General features: G+C 38.6%; 1 protein-coding gene across 3 annotated transcripts in view; it reads left to right on the top strand.

Annotated features, from left to right (window-relative positions):
* Positions 1 to 19,371, top strand: part of Plppr5 (phospholipid phosphatase related 5) — a 123,096-nt gene that overhangs the window by 31,741 nt on the left and 71,984 nt on the right. For all 3 annotated transcript variants that reach the window (XM_070007795.1, XM_070007794.1, XM_070007792.1), the window contains exons 2-3: positions 13,320 to 13,452; positions 18,612 to 18,862. In XM_070007795.1, the coding sequence (XP_069863896.1) occupies positions 13,320 to 13,452; positions 18,612 to 18,862 (384 nt within the window). The remainder of the gene's footprint in view (positions 1 to 13,319; positions 13,453 to 18,611; positions 18,863 to 19,371) is intronic.

The raw sequence follows: 19,371 nt of genomic DNA, 5'->3' as shown, positions 1-19,371 counted from the left end.
AGGGCTCACTCTCGCACATTTTCATACCCGCCCTACTGCGAGTGGGAGAAGTAAGCCTTTTTCATCAGCTTGGGATGAACATTCCAGTACTCTCCTTACATTCTGATACATTCCCCAACTCCCAAGTCCTCAGGCTTAGAGAGTGTGTGCCAGTTCTGATGCTTGAACTCAGAGCTTTATGCTCTTGCTTGGCCTTTCTGCTCAAGGCTGGCACTCTTAACACTTGTGCCATTCCACTTCCAAGAGTTACTACTGACACATGACTTCCATCCACAAGGTTGGAGAAAGCTAGATGCATTTCTGCAAAGAAATTCCAAAAAGGGATGTTACTCTTTCATGCAAGTTTTGTCACTTGAATACTCTGTTCTTAATCATTATGCCCCCCAGGTCGCATCTCTTCCTTATTCATTTACTTGTATTATTTACGCATATGTGTCTGCATTGGCAGGTAGGTTGTATGTCTCTTGGAGAGTCTCTCCCACTTTAGACAGAACAAGCAGTGTGATGACTGCTGTAGCAGGGGACATAAGTGAATTGGTTAGCTGAGTCTTTTAGGTTAGTCCGTCTCCTCCAACCTCACTTAAAGTACCTGGCAAGTGTGAGTGTTGGATTTCTTGTTTATGTTAGTCTTAATTTAGCATCTCTTGCTACAATGCCACCCTTAACTACATGCTAGGAATAGATCTTTGCATGGTCTGAGCACATACTAATTATTTGTTCACAGCAGGCATCTAAGAATCCCTTTTAAAATACCCCTGACAACTTTCTTTAAATATGGTAGTAGTTGAAAGAGGCTTAGACTCCTGGAAATCTCTGTCAGAGCCTGGCAAGGGAAGAGGGCTTTTGTGAATGCACAAATGGCCAGACCCTGCCACTGGCTTCCGAGGGTCAGTAGGGCTGAGATGAGACATTTGTGTCATATTCCCAAGTAGCTGACCCTGTGGGTTCAGGAACCCCCCTTGGTGAACCACTTGTTCCCTGAGCTCTCAGGAGGAGCAAATGTTTCTCTTTGGTTCTCTGTTGAGAAATCCGCTGACAAGTTTATGGTAATGGAGTGGTTGGGATGGTAGCTTCCTGAGTGTACCGGCAGCCGTGTTTCAATAGAGGTCTCTGCAAGATTGTAATCCTGACAAGCATGAATCTAATTCTGGACCGTGTATGTTTGTCAACTTCCTTGTTACTCCTCCTTCATTATATCTTTGTTAAAAATATATTTTATTTTATTATTTTATTTTACTGGCTGTCGGTGTCGAGGTTTGAACTGAAGGCCTCATGCTTGCTTTGTGGGTGCTCTTCCAGTTGAACCACACTTCCAGCCTAGCTTTTTGCTGCTTCTGCCCAGGCCGACTTTGGGCCATCATCTTCTGGATCTCACCCTGCTATGCAGCTAAAATTACGGGTGTGGGTTGCTTGTGTCTGGCTTCACTTCACTAAATCTTAACAGTATCCGTTATTACCAGTCAACAATATCAGTTACTGTTACTTATTCAGATTACTTTCTCTGTGCTTCATTTCCTTTGGAACTGAAATTTGGTAACAGTAAACTGACCTCACTGGGTTGCTTTGGAGAAGAGATTAGTAAATATTCACGGAACAGTTAGAACTCTGCCTAAAGCAGGCATTTATTTCACTTAGCTACGTCTTTTCCAAAGGTAAGGCATCATGTTCAGGTGATCTGCCACGACTTCACACTACTTCCACTGTCGTTTATTTTTCTTTAAATCTATCTAATTTACAAGCAGTTATTTGATGAGGGACATGTTAGATACTGAATCCAGGGCATCACACATAAGCTGCAGCCCTAGTCTCAGAAGCAAATTCTTTGACTAATTTTATTATCGTTAAGAAGCTGTACAAAGGAGTTGCCATTCAATAGAGCAGTTTATGAATACAGTGCATCTTGATCACTCATCCCTTTCAACATTCTCACCCATCCTTCCCAACACACCCCTTCCCTCACTTTTCTTAATTTTTAGGGTTTGTATTGGAGGTGTTTTTTGGGTCATTTAACAAAGCAGTTTATGTGAACAATGCATCTGGATCTGTGTCATCCTTACAACATCTTCACCTCCCTTCCACCCACCCCTTCCCTTATTTTTCTCAATTCTGTCCCTCATTCTTTTTTTTTTTTTTAATTGTATTTTATTTTATTTGAGAACATACTGTACAGAGGGGCTACAATTACATGGGCAGGATAATGCATACATTTCTTACCAAGCATTGCAGCCTCCTCCTTTGTTTACTCTTCACTTCCCTTCCCCGCCTCCCCCCTCCCCCCACCCAATTTTACCCCCCTCCCCCCACCCAATTATACCCCCCTCCACCCCCCACACCGTCATTGTAAAGCTGCTTTTGACATGACATTTTGTACTTCTCATTGTTGCAACAGGTCCACCTGAAACCTTAAACGACTTGTTTGTCCCCATCTCCTCCACATGTTATACTGACATCAAATATAGTGAAAGCGGGGGTTACACTGTGGGGGGAGGGACATACAAAGCAACAAAGAAATAATCTTATAAATGCATTAGAAACACATGCATGAAAGAAACGAAAACATTAAAATACATATTTAAGGGTTCATTTCCCTAACATCACATTATCTGACCTTTTCCGCTTGACTCATACCTATACTAGATATTGCAAATAAGGGAAACCATGGGTCTGTCCCTCATTCTTGCCCATATTCTCCCCTTTACTTTCCTCATTGAAATTTTTATAAAAGAATGTTTCATGTCATTACCATACAATTTGAAAAAAATCACTTCCTTAGTAAAAGCAAGCTATAAAATAGAATGAAAACTAAGGTTTTTCTATTCTAGGCAGTTACTATTTTCTGTTAGACTGTAAGCGTGAGACTTCAATATATATATATATATATGTGTGTGTGTGTATATATAATACATATATGTATATTATATGTAAACTATACAATACAATAGAAAATATATGATATATAAAATATATACATACACGTGTAAGTTCTAGTTATATATATATATATATATATATATATATATATATATATATATATATGAAGTGCATCCTATGACTGCATTCTGGCAGACTACCATTGCTTTCAGATCTTCTTTCCCATCTGAAATACATGACAACCACACCAATCACCATCACAATGATCATGTGACTTCCACTGCTGAATTGCCTCTTTCTCACAGCAAACCACTGATGTGTAATTGTCTTTGCACCATCACCATGGAGAAACTGTTAACTGTGGTTTTATAAATGCAAACATGATGCTATTTGGAATTAGAAGTTTATTTTTTAAAAATCCACAGTGATTGCTTCTTTTTATAATAATTCACTTTGCAGTTTGTCATTAAAGAGCTAGATAACAAAGGGTCAGACTCTGGAGGCTGAGGTAGGAGCACAATTTTGTGTTCCTATTGGAGATATTTATACATTTATATCTTGGGATTTATGAATCATGCCTGCACTTCCATGGATTAGTATTCATCAGCAAGATGGGGCTGTCTACTCTTTGCCAAATGAAGTAATGGATAAAAATCACAGGTTGACAATATCAAAGAGAGAGAGAGAGAAAGAGAGAACCATAGGACTGGGCAGTGTTAGGTCCAGTGTGGCAGGCAGGGGAGGATTTTATACTATTTAACAACACATAATCCAGTGACTCAGTAAGAGAATGGGGTGTAAGGGAATGATACTCAAGTTTGGAGTGGTGTGTGATGGATCCAGGCTCTTTCTATCAGTCTGAGTGCAGGAAAAGAGCTCTAGCCTATGATGAGGCAGACTGTTCGGTTGTAGTGGGGAGAAGTCTGTGTGAGTCTGGGAACCACACCCTTGCTCACACCTAGCCTTGGCTGGGTAGATGAATCGGCTCATGATCAGCTTCAGAGTCTTGATGGGCATCTTCTTAGGTTGCCAAGGAGCTTGAGCAATTGCTAGCATTCTGCATGAGATTTCACAAGGCCTTCCTCTGGGACAGGGGAACAGGCAGAGGCATTGTCTCTCTCGACAGTAGAGGGCTGAGACTAGGGCTCCGATGAGGGGAGAGGAAATGAGGAGACGATGGATAGCTAAGTACTTAGTGTGCTAGCCTACAATCTTTCTAGTAGAGTCTTCTTTCTCTCTCTCTCCTTCTTTGTTCTTTTCTCGATGAACGGAGAGCTTTGGCCCCAGTTAAGGAAAAACACTGATCCATGCATGATGGTCCCTGCTTTCCATGAATACCAAAGGAGCCCCTCCTTAGATTGTTCTCCTTCTCACTCTGTAGACCCCTGGTAGGGTGTCTGTGTCAGGCAAGAGAGGTGCTGTGTGCCTGAGTTGATCTCAACTAACACTGTTTACCACCTCAACTCTCTCTGGAAGCAGCTTTGTTTGTTAGTTCACAAATAGGAAGTATTTTTTTTTTAAATCAGGAAAAAGCATGACACCACAACACATTTAACATCTCCATCTCTGACTCTTATGTCCTTATTGTGTTGTTTCTCCAACCTACTTCTAGGGAAACAAACCAATTATATTCTTTACCAAGGGCTGGATAGGGAAATCTAATGACTCCAGAACTAAGAATTCCCTTTAGATAAAGTAAGAAAGTGACCCCAAGAACCTGGTCCTTGTTTCCACATAAGATCCTTGCTGGGGAGACATGAAGAGACTTCATTGAGAAGGGAATCTGAGAAAACAATAATGAGTGAGGCAGGGTGGTGTGAAGCGCTTTGGGGTCTGATCGAAGACTGGGAAGTGTGTTTACAAGATCAGGGATATTTTTCTCATTTCTCCTGTACCTGCATACCTCAGGGATTGTAAAGGTCCTTATGAGGTGCGACGTGCCGAATACCTTTCTTTGTAAGCTTCAGAAAAAGTGGGAGTGGGGTGCAACTCCAGGGCTCAGCCTTCAGTGGAGAGTAGGTTATTATGTCCTGTCATTACCTGAAGAAAAAGGAAAAGCTGGCAAATGCCTAGGTAGAGACTGTGATGAAAATAGCTCTAAATTTGAATTCTGATTCTATGTCAATAACTGTGACGCAGGCATATATAATGTCTCTATTTCTTTCTGAATGAGTTTCTTTGTCTATGAAATGAGTTGAATGAACTGGATTTCATTCATTCCTATGGCATTCACGTTTATTGCCAGTCACCATGCTTTAAAACTGGAAGCATTCTACAATCCCTGTCTCAGAGAAGCTTTCAATTGAGTGCAAGAGACAGATGTTACCCATCCTTCTAAAACCCTATGGAAATTACCATAATAAATGTACAGAGTGCCATTGGAACACAGAGAAGGATGAATTGCACCAGAAATAGACATAAACTTGCAAGAGAGCAGGCAATATTTAAATCATCTCCAGCATGGAACAATGGCCTGCCTACCACACTATAATAAGCCATGGACCAAGTATAAGAGCCTGGATATATGGAAATATATTCATGTTGGGGAGATAAAAAGGTTTAGCTGTGACCATGACATAGCATGCCTGCAAGTTAGGCAAGAATTGCAGAAGATGAAACAGATGAATTCAGGCTCAGCTGTAAATGACCTCTCATGACAATTCCTGCTAATCCGCAGGCTATGAGAACACACTGAAGTTGTAAATAGGAAAGCTGACTTGCACAAACAGATCAATCTGACAGACAGGCTGAAAAGCAGAGGAAAATTCCTAGGATGGCAGAAGGGATGAGGGACTAGACACTGAAGCAGAAGTAATAAAAACAGCTGGACATATTTAAAAGAAAATTAAGACATGATATCAGGATGAAGCTGTCGGTGGAGATTCAGGTAGACAATAGGAACACGTTCTAGAGATTTCCTGTACAATGAGGCAAGCCTAGTTAATGCCCTACATATTTAAGAAATCTTTATAAAAGTAGATTTTAAATCTTCTTGCCAAAAATAAGATGTGAGTAGGTGAGGTAGTCCATATATTAATTTGTTTGAGTAAACCATTTTACAATTTACACATATTTTAAAACATCAACTGGGGGCCATTGGTACATCCTGTCATCCTAGCTACGTGGGACACTTAAGTTTGAGGAAGCCAGACAGGGCAGAAAAATCCCCAAGACACTTATCTCTAATTAACCACCAAAAAGCCAGAAGTGGAGCTATGGTTCAATTGGTAAAGCATTAGCCTTGAGCAAAAAAAGCTGAGGGACAACACCCACTCCCTGAGTTCAAGTCCCAGGACAGGCAAAAAAATCCCACCATATTGTACACTGTTGTGTATGTGTATATGTGTATGTATGCATGTGTGTTATTATATGTATAAATAATAATATAAATAAAAGCCATTGAAGGAGAGATGTATATATAAAAAGTAGAAAGGTGTGGGCACGAGAGTTTTTAGTATGAGTGGCTTCATTGACAACAGGAGAAGAGAAGGTTGTGGTGGTACCAATGGAATCACTGTGGATAGAAATCTGTGAGATTTCACTAGGCCTATCCTAGTGCACAGAGATGTTTCCATAGAAAGAACGCTATATCTGGAGTTCAGGGGAGAGGCAAATATTTGGGATTCTTTAGAGTAACAGCCTTCAGAGGAATAAAGTCCACCAGGGAGGGCCACTGAAAGGAAGAGATAAAAACCAAAGTGAAAGAGTGTGGAGTATAGAATTAAGCTCTATTCCTCACTGCTCACAGCCTCTAATTTAAATTCCAGAGAAGAGAAATGTGCTATAATCACTATAATCTATTGAATCAATCAGAAAGAGAGAGGAAGGAGAAAAATAGCAAGTGAAGAGCCACTGCTAGGGCTGTGCTTAAGGTTGGGAAGAAAGTACAAGATACAAGTATAAATTATCATGAACAAAAACATCACCGTTGGCATAGGGTGACATAAATGTTAGATTACATATGAATGCTATTGTCATTAATAGCCTTATTGATGTTGCTAATGATACTCTTGCTATCAATAACTTTCTCAGTGATTATCATAATTGTCAGCGTTTCAAGTGCTACCTGTGCGTCTGCCTTCCAGATCAACACAGTCCACATATGCCTCTGTGGAAATCAAGCTGATACCTATCAAAAGAAACGCACCTTCTCCCCTGCCCAGACTGTATTTCTGATTTAAGTGGTTTCTGAATTCCCTAGACCTATGTAATCTCAGCCAGGTCCATACTTTATCTTTCTTTGCCATTATGTTCATATATATTCTCCCAGAGGTGGATGAAAATGAGATTAGATATACGAGATGTATTGCATCAAACACCTATAAAAGAGAATGGTTGGAGGGTGCGCTAGAGGTAGTAGATAGAGCCTTAAGACTATTGGAGGTCTCACTCTGCAGGGGAAGTGGAAGGAAGGAAGATTGGACAGGAAGGACCTCAGATTGCAGGAAAAATTGGTCAAGCTCACAGATGTCTTTAAATCAAAATTGCCAGTGGAGGGGAAGGTATTTGCCCTATCAGAGTAATAAGCATATGCTTAGTTATAGGCTATGAGGATGCCATGGACACAGTGGGACACACCATCCAGGGCAGTTGGGCCCGTCAATCTAGAAGCCACTACTAGTGCCTTTAGTGATTGTGAGATTCCTTCCTCAGGTTCCTACAAGCATATATTGTCCTAACAGTGAAATATAACTCAGCATGTGCAGCCTTGTACCATTTGCTGATTATTTTGCTGGTGTGTATCCAAGTAGATGATAAATCCTTCTTTCCCTGAACCTCAGGAACTAGCACAGAGTCCTGGACTCAGCATGTATTTACCGAAATGCATTCATTCTCATCGGACTTATTTTAGTTCCTTGAATTTTTCTGCTAACTCTATATAAAGAGTGGGGAGTTTTTCCTCTGGGAAGTTGGGTGGAAGAAGTTAGGAGGGAATCTGGTCTGTGTGTGGAGTTCCATAGATTCACAATAAAAGGGAATATCCCTGGAAAGGAAACCCTAGAGAATGTGTGTTAGACATACCCACTGGAGGAAAACAGACACAAGGGCCAGGTGTGTGCTTTGATGACACTAAGCCCACCTAGGTAGATATTAACACAGTCTCCAGAGACTATGGAGAAAAGTATACCAACGTTGGTATGGGTAGAGGGCCAGACAGATGTAATAGACAAGAGATCTCAGGGTGTAGCAATTCTCATTTTAAAAAATTACTTTATTGTAAAGATGCTGTACAGAGGGATTATAGTTACATGAGTAGAGCAATGAGTACATTTCTTGTTGAGCATTGTTTTGAGAACTCCACTTCCCAGAGAGCTCGATCTTAAATGCCAGGACACACCTTTGGTTAGTATTTTAACCTTGGTTCATTGGACAAAGGAGACATTTACCTAAAGCCAAACTGTGTGAATCTTGTCGATTTTGAATCGTTTCTTTGGACTGACTAAGCTGAAGTACAAGATAGGGCTCTTGAAGACTAGTCGGGCAACCACACGTACTAGAAGGAGGTCGAACTGGTTTGCAGAAAAAGTAAGAGCAAAACAAGAATAGACAGAAGGATCAAGTTTTTAAGGAATTCTATTCTTCTACGAAGAACAACAATCTTGTACCATTCATAAGGAAATGGAAAACAGGAGTTATACCATGGGGGACGAACATACAAAAGAAACAAAAAAATTCACATAGTACATTATAAGTACATTAAAAACAACAACAAGAAAGATAAAACCTTTTGTGTCCCTATCTTGGGGTTCATTTCACTTAGCATTATCTTGTATATTCATATGTACATAGCTTTTGACCTTTTCTGCTAGTCCTAGACATATACTAGTTATTACTAATAGAGGAAACCATGGGACCTATGTTTCTTTGGCCTGGCTTACTTCCTTGGAAAAATTATATTAAGTGAAGTAAGCTAGACACAAAGAAACATAGTTTACATGGTTTACCTCATTTGTGGTAACTAGAATGTGTCAATAGATCTACAAGGTAAATACACTGGATGGCAAAAAATACACTGGGACATGATAAATTATAGGTCTCTAGGCATTCATAGAAAGTGAGACTAAAGAAGTATATTCCTAGGAGAGGAATAAATAGCTAGGTGCATATGATCATATAAAATAATATTTATAGAAATGAACTCCAAGAAATGGAAACAAGAGGGTTTTTGTTGTTGTTGCTGTTGTTTCCTTTTGTCTTGTTCTTTAATGTATTTGTCTTTTGGAGGGTAAGGGGGGACACAGAAACAGGGACACAAGGTGACAAATGCAGCAGTGGTATTCACTATGTTGAAAATGAATTGTACCACATATGGATGGGGATGGGAGGGAAAAATGGGAAGAAAATGAGGGAAGGGATAACACTGTTCCAAAGAAATGTACTCATGACCTGACTTAGGAAACTGTAACCCCTCTGTACATCACCTTTATAATAACAATAAGATATATTTTTTAAAAAAGATGTAAGACAAGATCTTGACTGTAGGGCCAGACAGAGACAACCGAAAGTACTGTTTTGTGTGCCTGGCCTCCTGAAGACTTTCATTCAAGGAGCTAATCTCCCATTCCCTTCCCTCAGGTTCTGAGATAACCCACCAACCCTGAAATACATCCCTCACTTTGCTTAACCCAGTTTGAGCTTCTAGTACCAGCTGTGACTAGACCCTGCTTTGTCAGATATACTTAATATACCAGTGGGAAATTCAGGAACATGAAATAAGCCAGCCTGCAGGTAAGCAAGAGGTCATCATAAGATAGCTACTAGGAAGAATAACCTTAGTTTTCAGTCCAGAAGCAATCTGGTAACTGAGAGAGTTATTGAGAAAGGGAAAACAATACAAGATGGGGTTATAGGAACAAGGGTACTGGGTAAACCTTCCTTCATCTCAGCAGCAAGGCCAGAAAGTTGGTATCAGAAGTCAGGCAGGCCAAGTTTCAGTGGCTCATATCTGTAATTTGAGTTACTCAGGAGGCTAAAGATCACTGTTCAAAGCCAGCTTTGGCAGGAAAGGCTAAGCGACTCATCTCCAATTAACCACCAAAGAGCCTGAAATGGAGATATGCTTCAGAGTGATAGAGCACTGGCCTTGAGCACAAAAGAATAGGGACAGATAGCGCCAAGGCCCTGAGTTCAAGGGAGAAAGAAGGAAAGAAAGGAGGAAGGAAGGAAGGAAAGAAAGAAGGAAAGAAGGAAGGAATAGAGGGAGGGAGGTAAAAAGCCAGGCAAAAGCAGAAGAGAACATTTGGATCTACTGAAGAGGAAATGTATAGAGGATTGGATTACTAAAAATATTGGACATCTACGGTTTTCTGACATACTTAATGCATTGACAGCCTGATTTGAGGCTCAAGTTACTATGAGGTCAGACTGGGGGTTGGAGACCCCGCAGCTGCTGCCTCAGAGAAGAGAAGCAAAGCAGCAACCATGAGGGGATAGGGGGTTCATGAAGTCGAGCAGATGGCACCGTTTCTGAATTTGAAACATGCTGTGGCCAAAAAGTAGAAAAGGTTGAAACTAAAACCCAAGAGAGTGTCTTCCTGGTCCTTCCTTTTGGGGAGCCACAGAGAGGCAGACATGACCCAGGAAATAAGAACATGCCAATCACACAGCTTGTCTGTCTGTTATTTCTCCTAAGGCCCCGGGGACAGCCGAGGTGCCCATGGAAAAATAGTTCTCGTACCTTCTTTGGCCAGATGAACCGTTTCATCACCCACCTGCTATATTTCACCAAAGCCAAAGTGAAAAGTTGGGAGAAATTTGGAAGCCCTAGTTGGTTTTTTTTGTTTGTTTTCTAACTCAATTCACTCTCACTAGATAGGCAAAAAGATGAATGCAGTTCAGTTCAACATCCTCTAGTCTAACCTTGAACCCCAACCTCCTTGAAATGAGAGGTAGAGTAAGAAAAGAGGAAAAGATGGTAGGAAAAAAGGATGCAGATTAATAGATGTCTCATGATCTGCTGTTCACATTGAGGTAAAAGTAAGTGGCACCCCTAGTCCCTTGGACTCCCCTCTCATTTACTATTTAGTTCATGGTATTGCCCAGAGTCAAAGGACCTGAGGATAATTCTGCTTGGTTTCTAAGTGGTCTAAAGGGAAACTAAACAATCTCACTAAGTTTCTACTTCCTCATCTTTAATAAGGCATAATAATACTGCTCTACAAAACCTTGTTGGGGTTTTGAGGGTGTGTGTGAAAATCACTACAACTGGTGCAGACACAAATTGATCCTTCCAAATCAGCAAGTAGAGGGAAGATGCATACTAGAACCTTCTCTCATTGGTTCCTACATAATTTAGTTGAATTCCAAATCCTGATTTCTTCGCTAAAGGAGTATGGCAATACTCCTTGTTTTCTAAATCATATGAAAAGTGACTCATTTATACTAAAATGTAAAGAATGCATTAGCCAGTGTAATTAGCACTCCCCTATAATCATAGCTACTCAGAGGCTAAGATCTGAGGATCAAGGTTTGAAGCCAGCTTAGGCAAGAAACTCCTCAAGACTCTTATCTCCAATTGACCAGCAAAACACTGAAAGTGGAACTGTGACCCAAGTGGTAGAGTGCCAGTTGTGAGTAAAAAAGCTAGAGTGCCCAGGCCCTGAGTTCAGTTCCTAATTCTGGTACACAACACACACACACACACACACACACATACACACACACACACACACACACACACGCACACACACATACACACTCAAAGAATACATAATGATTATAATTTTAATAATATCTCATCATATGGTAACTTTAAGGTCACAAGTGTGATTTGTTTCTTTCAAAAGTATCAATAGGATTTCAAGTTAGTATGTCTATAGAAGATCTTTTCTTGTTTTTAAAATATAAATGTCAATGCATGTCAATTATACAGTCATGAGTTTCTTTGTGATATTCCCATTCACGTAAATGGCTTGCACTGCTCTTTGAGAATCTTCAAGAGTCACTTAGCTAGGCATTGTGATGAACATCTGTAACACAGCTGTTGGATTGTGGGAGATCAGAAGTTCAAGTCCAGCCCAGCCTCAAGTTAGTGAGACACTACTATCTCAAAAAGAAAATAATAGTAACCCCTGCCTAGCAAACTCAAGGCCCTAGGTTCAATCTTACCTACCACAAGAGAAAAACAGTTACTTAAAAATAAGTTAAACTCAACAACACACCAAACATAACTGAACATTTCCTTAAAGATCCTTTGTATGTTTAATTTTTTAAAAAAATTGTAATACTGAGGTTTGAATGCTGTATATTTCATTTTTTTTTTTTTTATCCGGTTGTGGGGCCTGAACTCTGGGCCTGGGCGCTGTCCCTCAGCTCTTCAGCTCAAGGCTAGCGCTCTACCACTTGAGCCACAGCGCCACTTCCGGCTTTTTTCTTTTTGCTTATGTGGTGCTGAGGAATTGAACCCAGGGCCTCAGGCATGCAAGGCAAGCGCTCTACCACTGAGCCACCTTCCCAGCCCTATATTTCATTTTTAATGAAGCCCTTTTAGAAAAAGTTTTGTAGTCTTTTTTATATAATAGGGCTCATTTTTATATCAAGATTGTTTCTAATTCAAAGGATCTCTGTTTATTTTTAAATTCACTGTTGAAATGAATATTAATCCATGTACTATGGAAATCAGTATGGAGGTTCCTCAAATAGAACTATACTAGTTGGTACTGGTGACTCATGCTGGCAATCCTAGTGACTCAAAAGTCTAAGATCTGAGGATCAGGGTTCAAAGCCAATCTGGGCTTTGAGACTTTTATCTCTATCAACTACCAAAAATACAGGTGGACGTATGGTTCAAACTATCCTTAAGCACAAACTCTCAGGGATAGCACCCAGGTCCTGAGTTCAAGCCACACAATGACGACCACCACCAAAAAACAAAAAACAAAAAACAATCTTGCTATGCCACCTCTGGGTATATACTCCCAAAGTCAGCTTACTCTAGAAATACTGAGCACCCATGTTCATTGTAGCACTACTCACAATAGACAAGTTATGGAAAAAGCCTAGGTACCCACTAATGCATGAATGGATAAAGAAAATATGATATACTCACAATGGAGTTTTCCTCAGACATCAAAGAAAATTATGTTGTTGGGGCGGGGGAATGGATGGAAATGGAGATGGTTGTGTTAAATGAAATAAGCCATTCCCACAAAGACAAGTATAGCATGTTTCTTCTCACTTGAAGAAACTATAAGGGAAAACAACAGAAAACAAAGCCCCAAACAAAACAAAACAAAACACCAAGGTAGAAGTGGGTAGAAGAAAGAGCAATACAGAGAATGAATATGGTAAAAGTATTTGATATAGAACATGTCATGATGAAATTCCCTACTTACAATGTACAATTGCATATAAATTGATTTTTAAAATGTTTTTTTCATTTTTTCAAATAAAAATACATTTATGTTGGTTGGATTCTAATATTCTTGAACTTTTTATTTCTTTGCAAGATAATCGTTGGAGAGACTGCTGTGTTTTGCCTACAACTAGCCACAAGGGATTTTGAAAACCAGGAAAAAACTATATTAACTGGAGATTGTTGCTATATAAATCCACTGGTGCGCCGAACTGTCCGATTCCTTGGTATGTGTTTATTCAGTTGTTTCTATTCTTACTAAAACAATATTTATATGTAAGATAGTTCTTTAAATGATTCACATTTTAAAGAATATGCAAATGTTGGTATATCTTTTTGTGTGAAATGTATCAATTTAGTTTAAAAAGTAGCATTGCATAGTACTTCTTTGGTTAATACTGCAAGATTCTACATCATAATAGCATTTCCTTACTAAGGAAGAAAAGAATATAACTTTCAAATTTCAAGTACATAAACTTCCTTTTAACAGCCAAAAAGTAACATGGATCTTGGTGGCACATGCCTAGAATCCTAGGTACTCAGAAGACAGATCTGAGGATTGTGGTTCGAAGCCAGCCTGGGCTTCAAAAGTCCCCATGAGACTCTCAAAAACTAGAAGTGGAGCTCTGGCTCAAAATAGTAGAGCACTGGCCTTGAACAAAAGGAGGCTGAAGGACAGCACCCAGTTCCTGAGTTCAAACCCCACACCCCAAAAAACAAACCCAAAAAATATATCATTAAAATAAAATACTTACTATGTTTATGAAATTTCAGAAGCAATGCTTGGGCAAGAAATAATACCCTCAATAAGTTGTTCTCAACATTATGAAGGCAAAGCTTGGAAAGTGGGAAAATTTGATATTTTAGAGGGCAAAATTTACTGATACCATAACTTTCTACCTCAAATGTTAGCACTAGTAAAGATGCAAACACTGACAAATTACTGGATATCATTTTAAGTTCATTGAAACTTGGTCAAGATGAAATTTTTTAATGGGCACAATAAAATTTAATGTCAATTATTGTTTCCTAGCTACCTCAAATAAAAGTAAGTATATCTGTGTATACTAATAACATTTATGAAAAATATATTTATTCTTATTATACATTATTATGTTTATCTATTATGCTTATTATGAAAATTAAGATATATTTTAAGAATACTATAGTCTTTCAATGTATTGCTCATTTTGAGAAATTTGGGAGGTGGCTGACCTCCCAAATAAGTTGGCTGACTGAATCTATATGTAAATTCACTGAAGACTAACCAGAAAATGAACCTGTAGCTCTCACTGAAGACAACAGGCCTTCATATCTAAGACTATTTTTCAAATTTTATTGTAAAAGTGATGTACAGAGAGGTTACAGTTACATGATTCAGGTAATGAGTACATTTCCTTTTGAACAATGCAATCCTCTCTGACGTTCTCTACCAGTTTTTCCCCCTCCCTTCTCAATTGTATAGTTTATTTCCAATATAATGTCTAGAGGATGGCTAGCGTTGAATTGGTTCACCCTTTGTCCTACCATTTCTGTCCTTCCCCTTCCCCTCCCCAAATCAGATAAACTTTTTTTTTAATTTTAATTTTAATTTTTTGTGAACACACTGTACAGAGGGGTTACAATTACTTGGGCAGGTTAATGCATACATTTCTTATCAAGCATTGCAGCCTCCTCCTTTGTTTACCCTTCACATCCCTTCCCAGCCTCCCTCCTCACCCCCCCACCCAATCCTCCCCGCCTTCCCTCCCCTCCACCCCCCCCCCCTCACCAACATTGTAAAGCTCGTTTTCGACCTGACAGATAAACTTATATACAATACAAAGGATACAGAGCTCAAAAATAGAAGGGAATAAACCAAAGGGGAAAATAAAAGGAAATGCAAACAGTACAATAAAAAAACCTCTTGCTTCCATTTCTTGGGGTTCGTTTTTGATAAGCATCATTTTGTATGATCATATGCACATAGCTATTGAGCCCTTGTGATCCTCTCCTAAGAATATCCTCCTTTGTTCTCACTGTGTGAATGTTTAGAGTGCTGTTTAATAAATCATGTCCAGGTGTAATTATTCATCTTTTACTGTCCATTGGGTTTACTTGTAGGTTTATATGCACATTCTAGTTAATACAAATGAGGGAAGTCATGCAGTCTGTGTTTCTTTGGGTCTGGTTTAATTCATTTAGTATAATTTTTCCAAATCTTTCCATTTTCTTATTAATGGGGCAAGGCCATTCTTTCTGATGGAAGCATATATTTCCATTGTGTCTATAGCCCACATTTCCTTGATCCATTATGTGTCCACTGAAAGGCAATTGGGTTGATTCCATATTTTGGCTATGGTAAACAATAATGCAATGAACATGATCATGCTGGTGGCTTTAGTGTAGCATAGTTTGTAGTCAATTGGATAGATGCCAGAAGTGGAATTGCTGGGTCATAAGGAAGCTCTAAGACTATTGTTTTTATAGTCACCAAATTATGCATCCCCAAAGACTTTCATTTACCTTACGGAAGGAATAACTTTCTTATGAAACCTTTCAAAGTTGTTTTGTTCACATGCATGAGTTGATAGATTTCTATTCTATGAGACTTTTTTGTTGTTGTTGTTGTTGTTTGAGTGCTGGTCCTGGGGATTGAATTCAGGGCCTGGGTACTGTCCCTGAGTTTTTGTGCCCAAAGCTACTGCTCTGTCACTTGAGCCATAACTACACTTTCGGTGGGTGATCAGTCCAAGATTTAATTGGAGGTAAGAATCTTAGGGACTTTCCTGTCTGGGCTGTCTTTGAACTGCCACTCTCAGATGTCAGCCTCCTGAGTGGCTAGGATTACAGTGTGAGCCACTAGTACCTGGCTTATGTGAGTTTTAAAATAATAATTAATAAGCAATACCATGCAAAACTTAAAGTACTTAATGATATTGATGCTCTGTTAAATACCATTAAGAAAACTATGTATGTTATGTACATTTTTCACTGGGAGCTGGTGGTTCAATCCTATATTCCTTAGCTACTCAGGAGGGTGACATCTGAGAATTTTAGCTTGAATCCAGGTTGGGTGGGAAAGCCCATGAAACTCTTTTTCTCAACTTAACCAGCAAAAAGCTGCAAATGGATCAGTAGCTCAAGTGGTAGAGTACAAACCTTGAGTAAAAAAAGGTAAGCCCCAGTAATGACAACAGAATAAGTAAGTAAGTAAATAAACACATTTTCTGCAGTCGTAAACGCATGTCTAAAGAAATACATTGTACAAAATACAATGTGATTTCAAGTCTCTGTTTCTTCACTTTCAAATCTCTGTGTGTTTCTTCACTTTCCAAAACACTTTTCATGATTAGAATATTTTAATCTGTTATAATGAAATGGAAGCTTGTCACTGAGGCATTACTATATACAAAAACATTACTTTATATTGTGGAGAATAATTATCTGATAGCCCCTGATAGTCTTGGCCTTGGGCCTGATACACTGACATATTTGTTTCAAAGCACATTTGGGAAATTGACAAATATCAAGAGATATTTTTGTACTCTTACCGAAGATTTCAATTTTAAACAGGAAGACATTACATCAAATTAAAAAAAAAATAGTTAAAATGAGCACATGTTGGTCCGTATTCCAAAGGAACACAGATACAGAAGTCTTTGAGTTTAGATCTTTGTGCCTACCCATGAGATTTTGGAAGGGGAGATTGTGTGCATTATCTTCATTCTGCACTTCGGTATCTCTTTTATGTCTCTGCTTCTCCCCAAATTTGACTTTTGATACTCTTATGTCAGTGAGATGTAAAAAACGTTTGTTCTTAGTGCTTAAAAAAGCTCCACTAAAGGGAATAATGCCTTTGGATGCAGAGTTTTGCAGTACACATGGTTTTGTAAATTGTCTTTTATGCATACACCTTTCATGATATTTTGAAAAATCAAAAATCCATGCATCTGGTACTGTAAAATTACTTGATCTTACAAATATTTTATGGAGATTTCCCAATACAACCAACAGTAATGATGAAAAGGTTTAGAAAACAAAAATATGTGACTAAAAAGATAAACATCTGATTTTTTTTTTTTTTGTCAGTCGTAGGACTTGAACTTTGGGTCTGGGCACTGTCCCTGCGCTCTTCAGCTCAAGGCAAGCACTCCACCTCTTGAGCCGCAGCACCATTTCCGATTTTCTAGTGGTTAATTGGAGATAAGAGTCTCAAGGACTTTCCTGCTCAGGCTGGCTTTGAACTTTGATCCTCAGATCTCAGCCTCCTGAGTAACTAGAATTACAGGCATGAGCCACCAGCGCCCGATTAATATCTGATTTTTTTGTGATAAAATTCCATGGCTTTTTAATGAATCAACTGTTTTGGGAAGTATTTTTTTTGTAGAATTTTAAAAGTCTCTGATGGATAGTATTTCCCAAAATAATAAAAGGATGCATTTCTTTACATTAGTACCACATTCTTAAGGGTCATATTTGGAAATTTAATTGAAATTATTGGCAAAATTATTTTTTTCTAAATGGAATAAATAAGTTTTTCCATAATAATCAGTTACATTGAATTTGGTATTCAATTGACAAGTTTCTTACCAAAAGAGAAAAATATATCTATTTTATACCCTCATGGTAACCAGAGAAAATAAATCTTAATGCTAAAAAGAAACTGAAAAATTATTATATTGGGTACTTACTGTTTACTAAATTAACCTAAAATGGGTAAAAAGGAGTTGATCCAAAAAAGATAAAGGACACTAAATTCTGACTGTTCTATGCCTTCAAAAATATGTTTCTGAAAGCAGTATAGTGATTACTATAAAAATGCTTCAGCCTTACTTAAGATTTTCCATGATATTTAAATGAATCCTAAAGGCATTTGATTTTACTGCTAATTGGCATCTCCAGCAGAGTTAATTCCAATCTGAATGGGCTTAAGAGGTATAATCAAAGATGACAACTACCCTGCTTCATGTTAGTGAGATGAAAAAATATTGTCAAAAATAGGGAAAAAGTAAGATTCTGAGCATAAATAAAACATGATAGGCTATACTCTCTCCAAGGATATATATCTTCATTTTTTTAAAAAAAATCACAATATCCCAACATAGTCTTAGACTCTATTTTCTTCTCCTAATTGCATGTCTTATAAACCTGCCATGCATAAAGAATGTAGCCATGGTGGTAGACAGTCCAATATGATAAATAATTTAACACTCACACAACTCCAAAAAGCCAAGGGGAAAAATTGGGGAGGAATGACGTGAAAGAAAAAAACAACAACAAAACTCAAAAAGTGAATACATGTATATATGTTATGTCGATTTCCAAAATATTTCTGTTGTGGCTTACTGTAGACTGGAATACAAAAATAAAAGAGAACTAAAATTGTTCATTTTCTTTTTTTCAGGAATTTATACGTTTGGACTATTCGCTACTGATATCTTTGTAAATGCTGGACAAGTGGTTACAGGAAACCTAGCCCCGCATTTTCTTGCCCTATGTAAGCCCAACTATACGGCACTGGGGTGTCAGCAGTACACACAGTTCATCAGTGGGGAGGAGGCTTGTACAGGCAACCCAGATCTCATCATGAGAGCGAGGAAAACATTTCCATCCAAAGAAGCAGCTCTCAGTGTCTATGCAGCTATGTATCTGACAGTAAGTAAGGCTTCTCAGCTCATGCCAGTCTATATTACTGTTGATTCTTCCAAGGTAGACATGCTTTTTCCCTGCTATAACTGGTAGGATAATGTTAGTTAAATGTCTGTTGGCAATTAATGTATGTCTAATGATCACTGTTTGGAAATAAAAGTAAGTCACTTGACTCTCATGAGATCATGTGTGGGTGGTTGGCTCTATGACAAGTATAGCCATTAACATTTCTCATTGGAAATATGGTTGTCTTGATATTAAATAGGATTTAATGGAATCTAATTTGTCTGAACTTGTAATACACAACTAGGAACATGATCTGACTAGCTGGGCTTGTGCCTACTTTCTCTAGCTCTCATATTCTCTGATGGGAGTAGATTAGAAGGGGGAACTCTTTTTTTTTTTTTTAAAGTGGGGCCTGCATTCAGAGCCTAGGAACTGTCCCTTAGATATTGCTTAAGGCTGGTATTCAACCACTTGAGCCACACCTCTACATTCAGTTTTTTTTGCTTGTT

The sequence above is a fragment of the Dipodomys merriami genome, unplaced genomic scaffold (assembly GCF_024711535.1).
Source record: "Dipodomys merriami isolate MVZ:Mamm:240054 unplaced genomic scaffold, mDipMer1.0.p SCAF_7, whole genome shotgun sequence".
Taxonomy (NCBI): domain Eukaryota; kingdom Metazoa; phylum Chordata; class Mammalia; order Rodentia; family Heteromyidae; genus Dipodomys; species Dipodomys merriami.
Note: the sequence above shows the minus strand (reverse complement) of the source record. Positions and strands in the feature narration are given on the sequence as shown.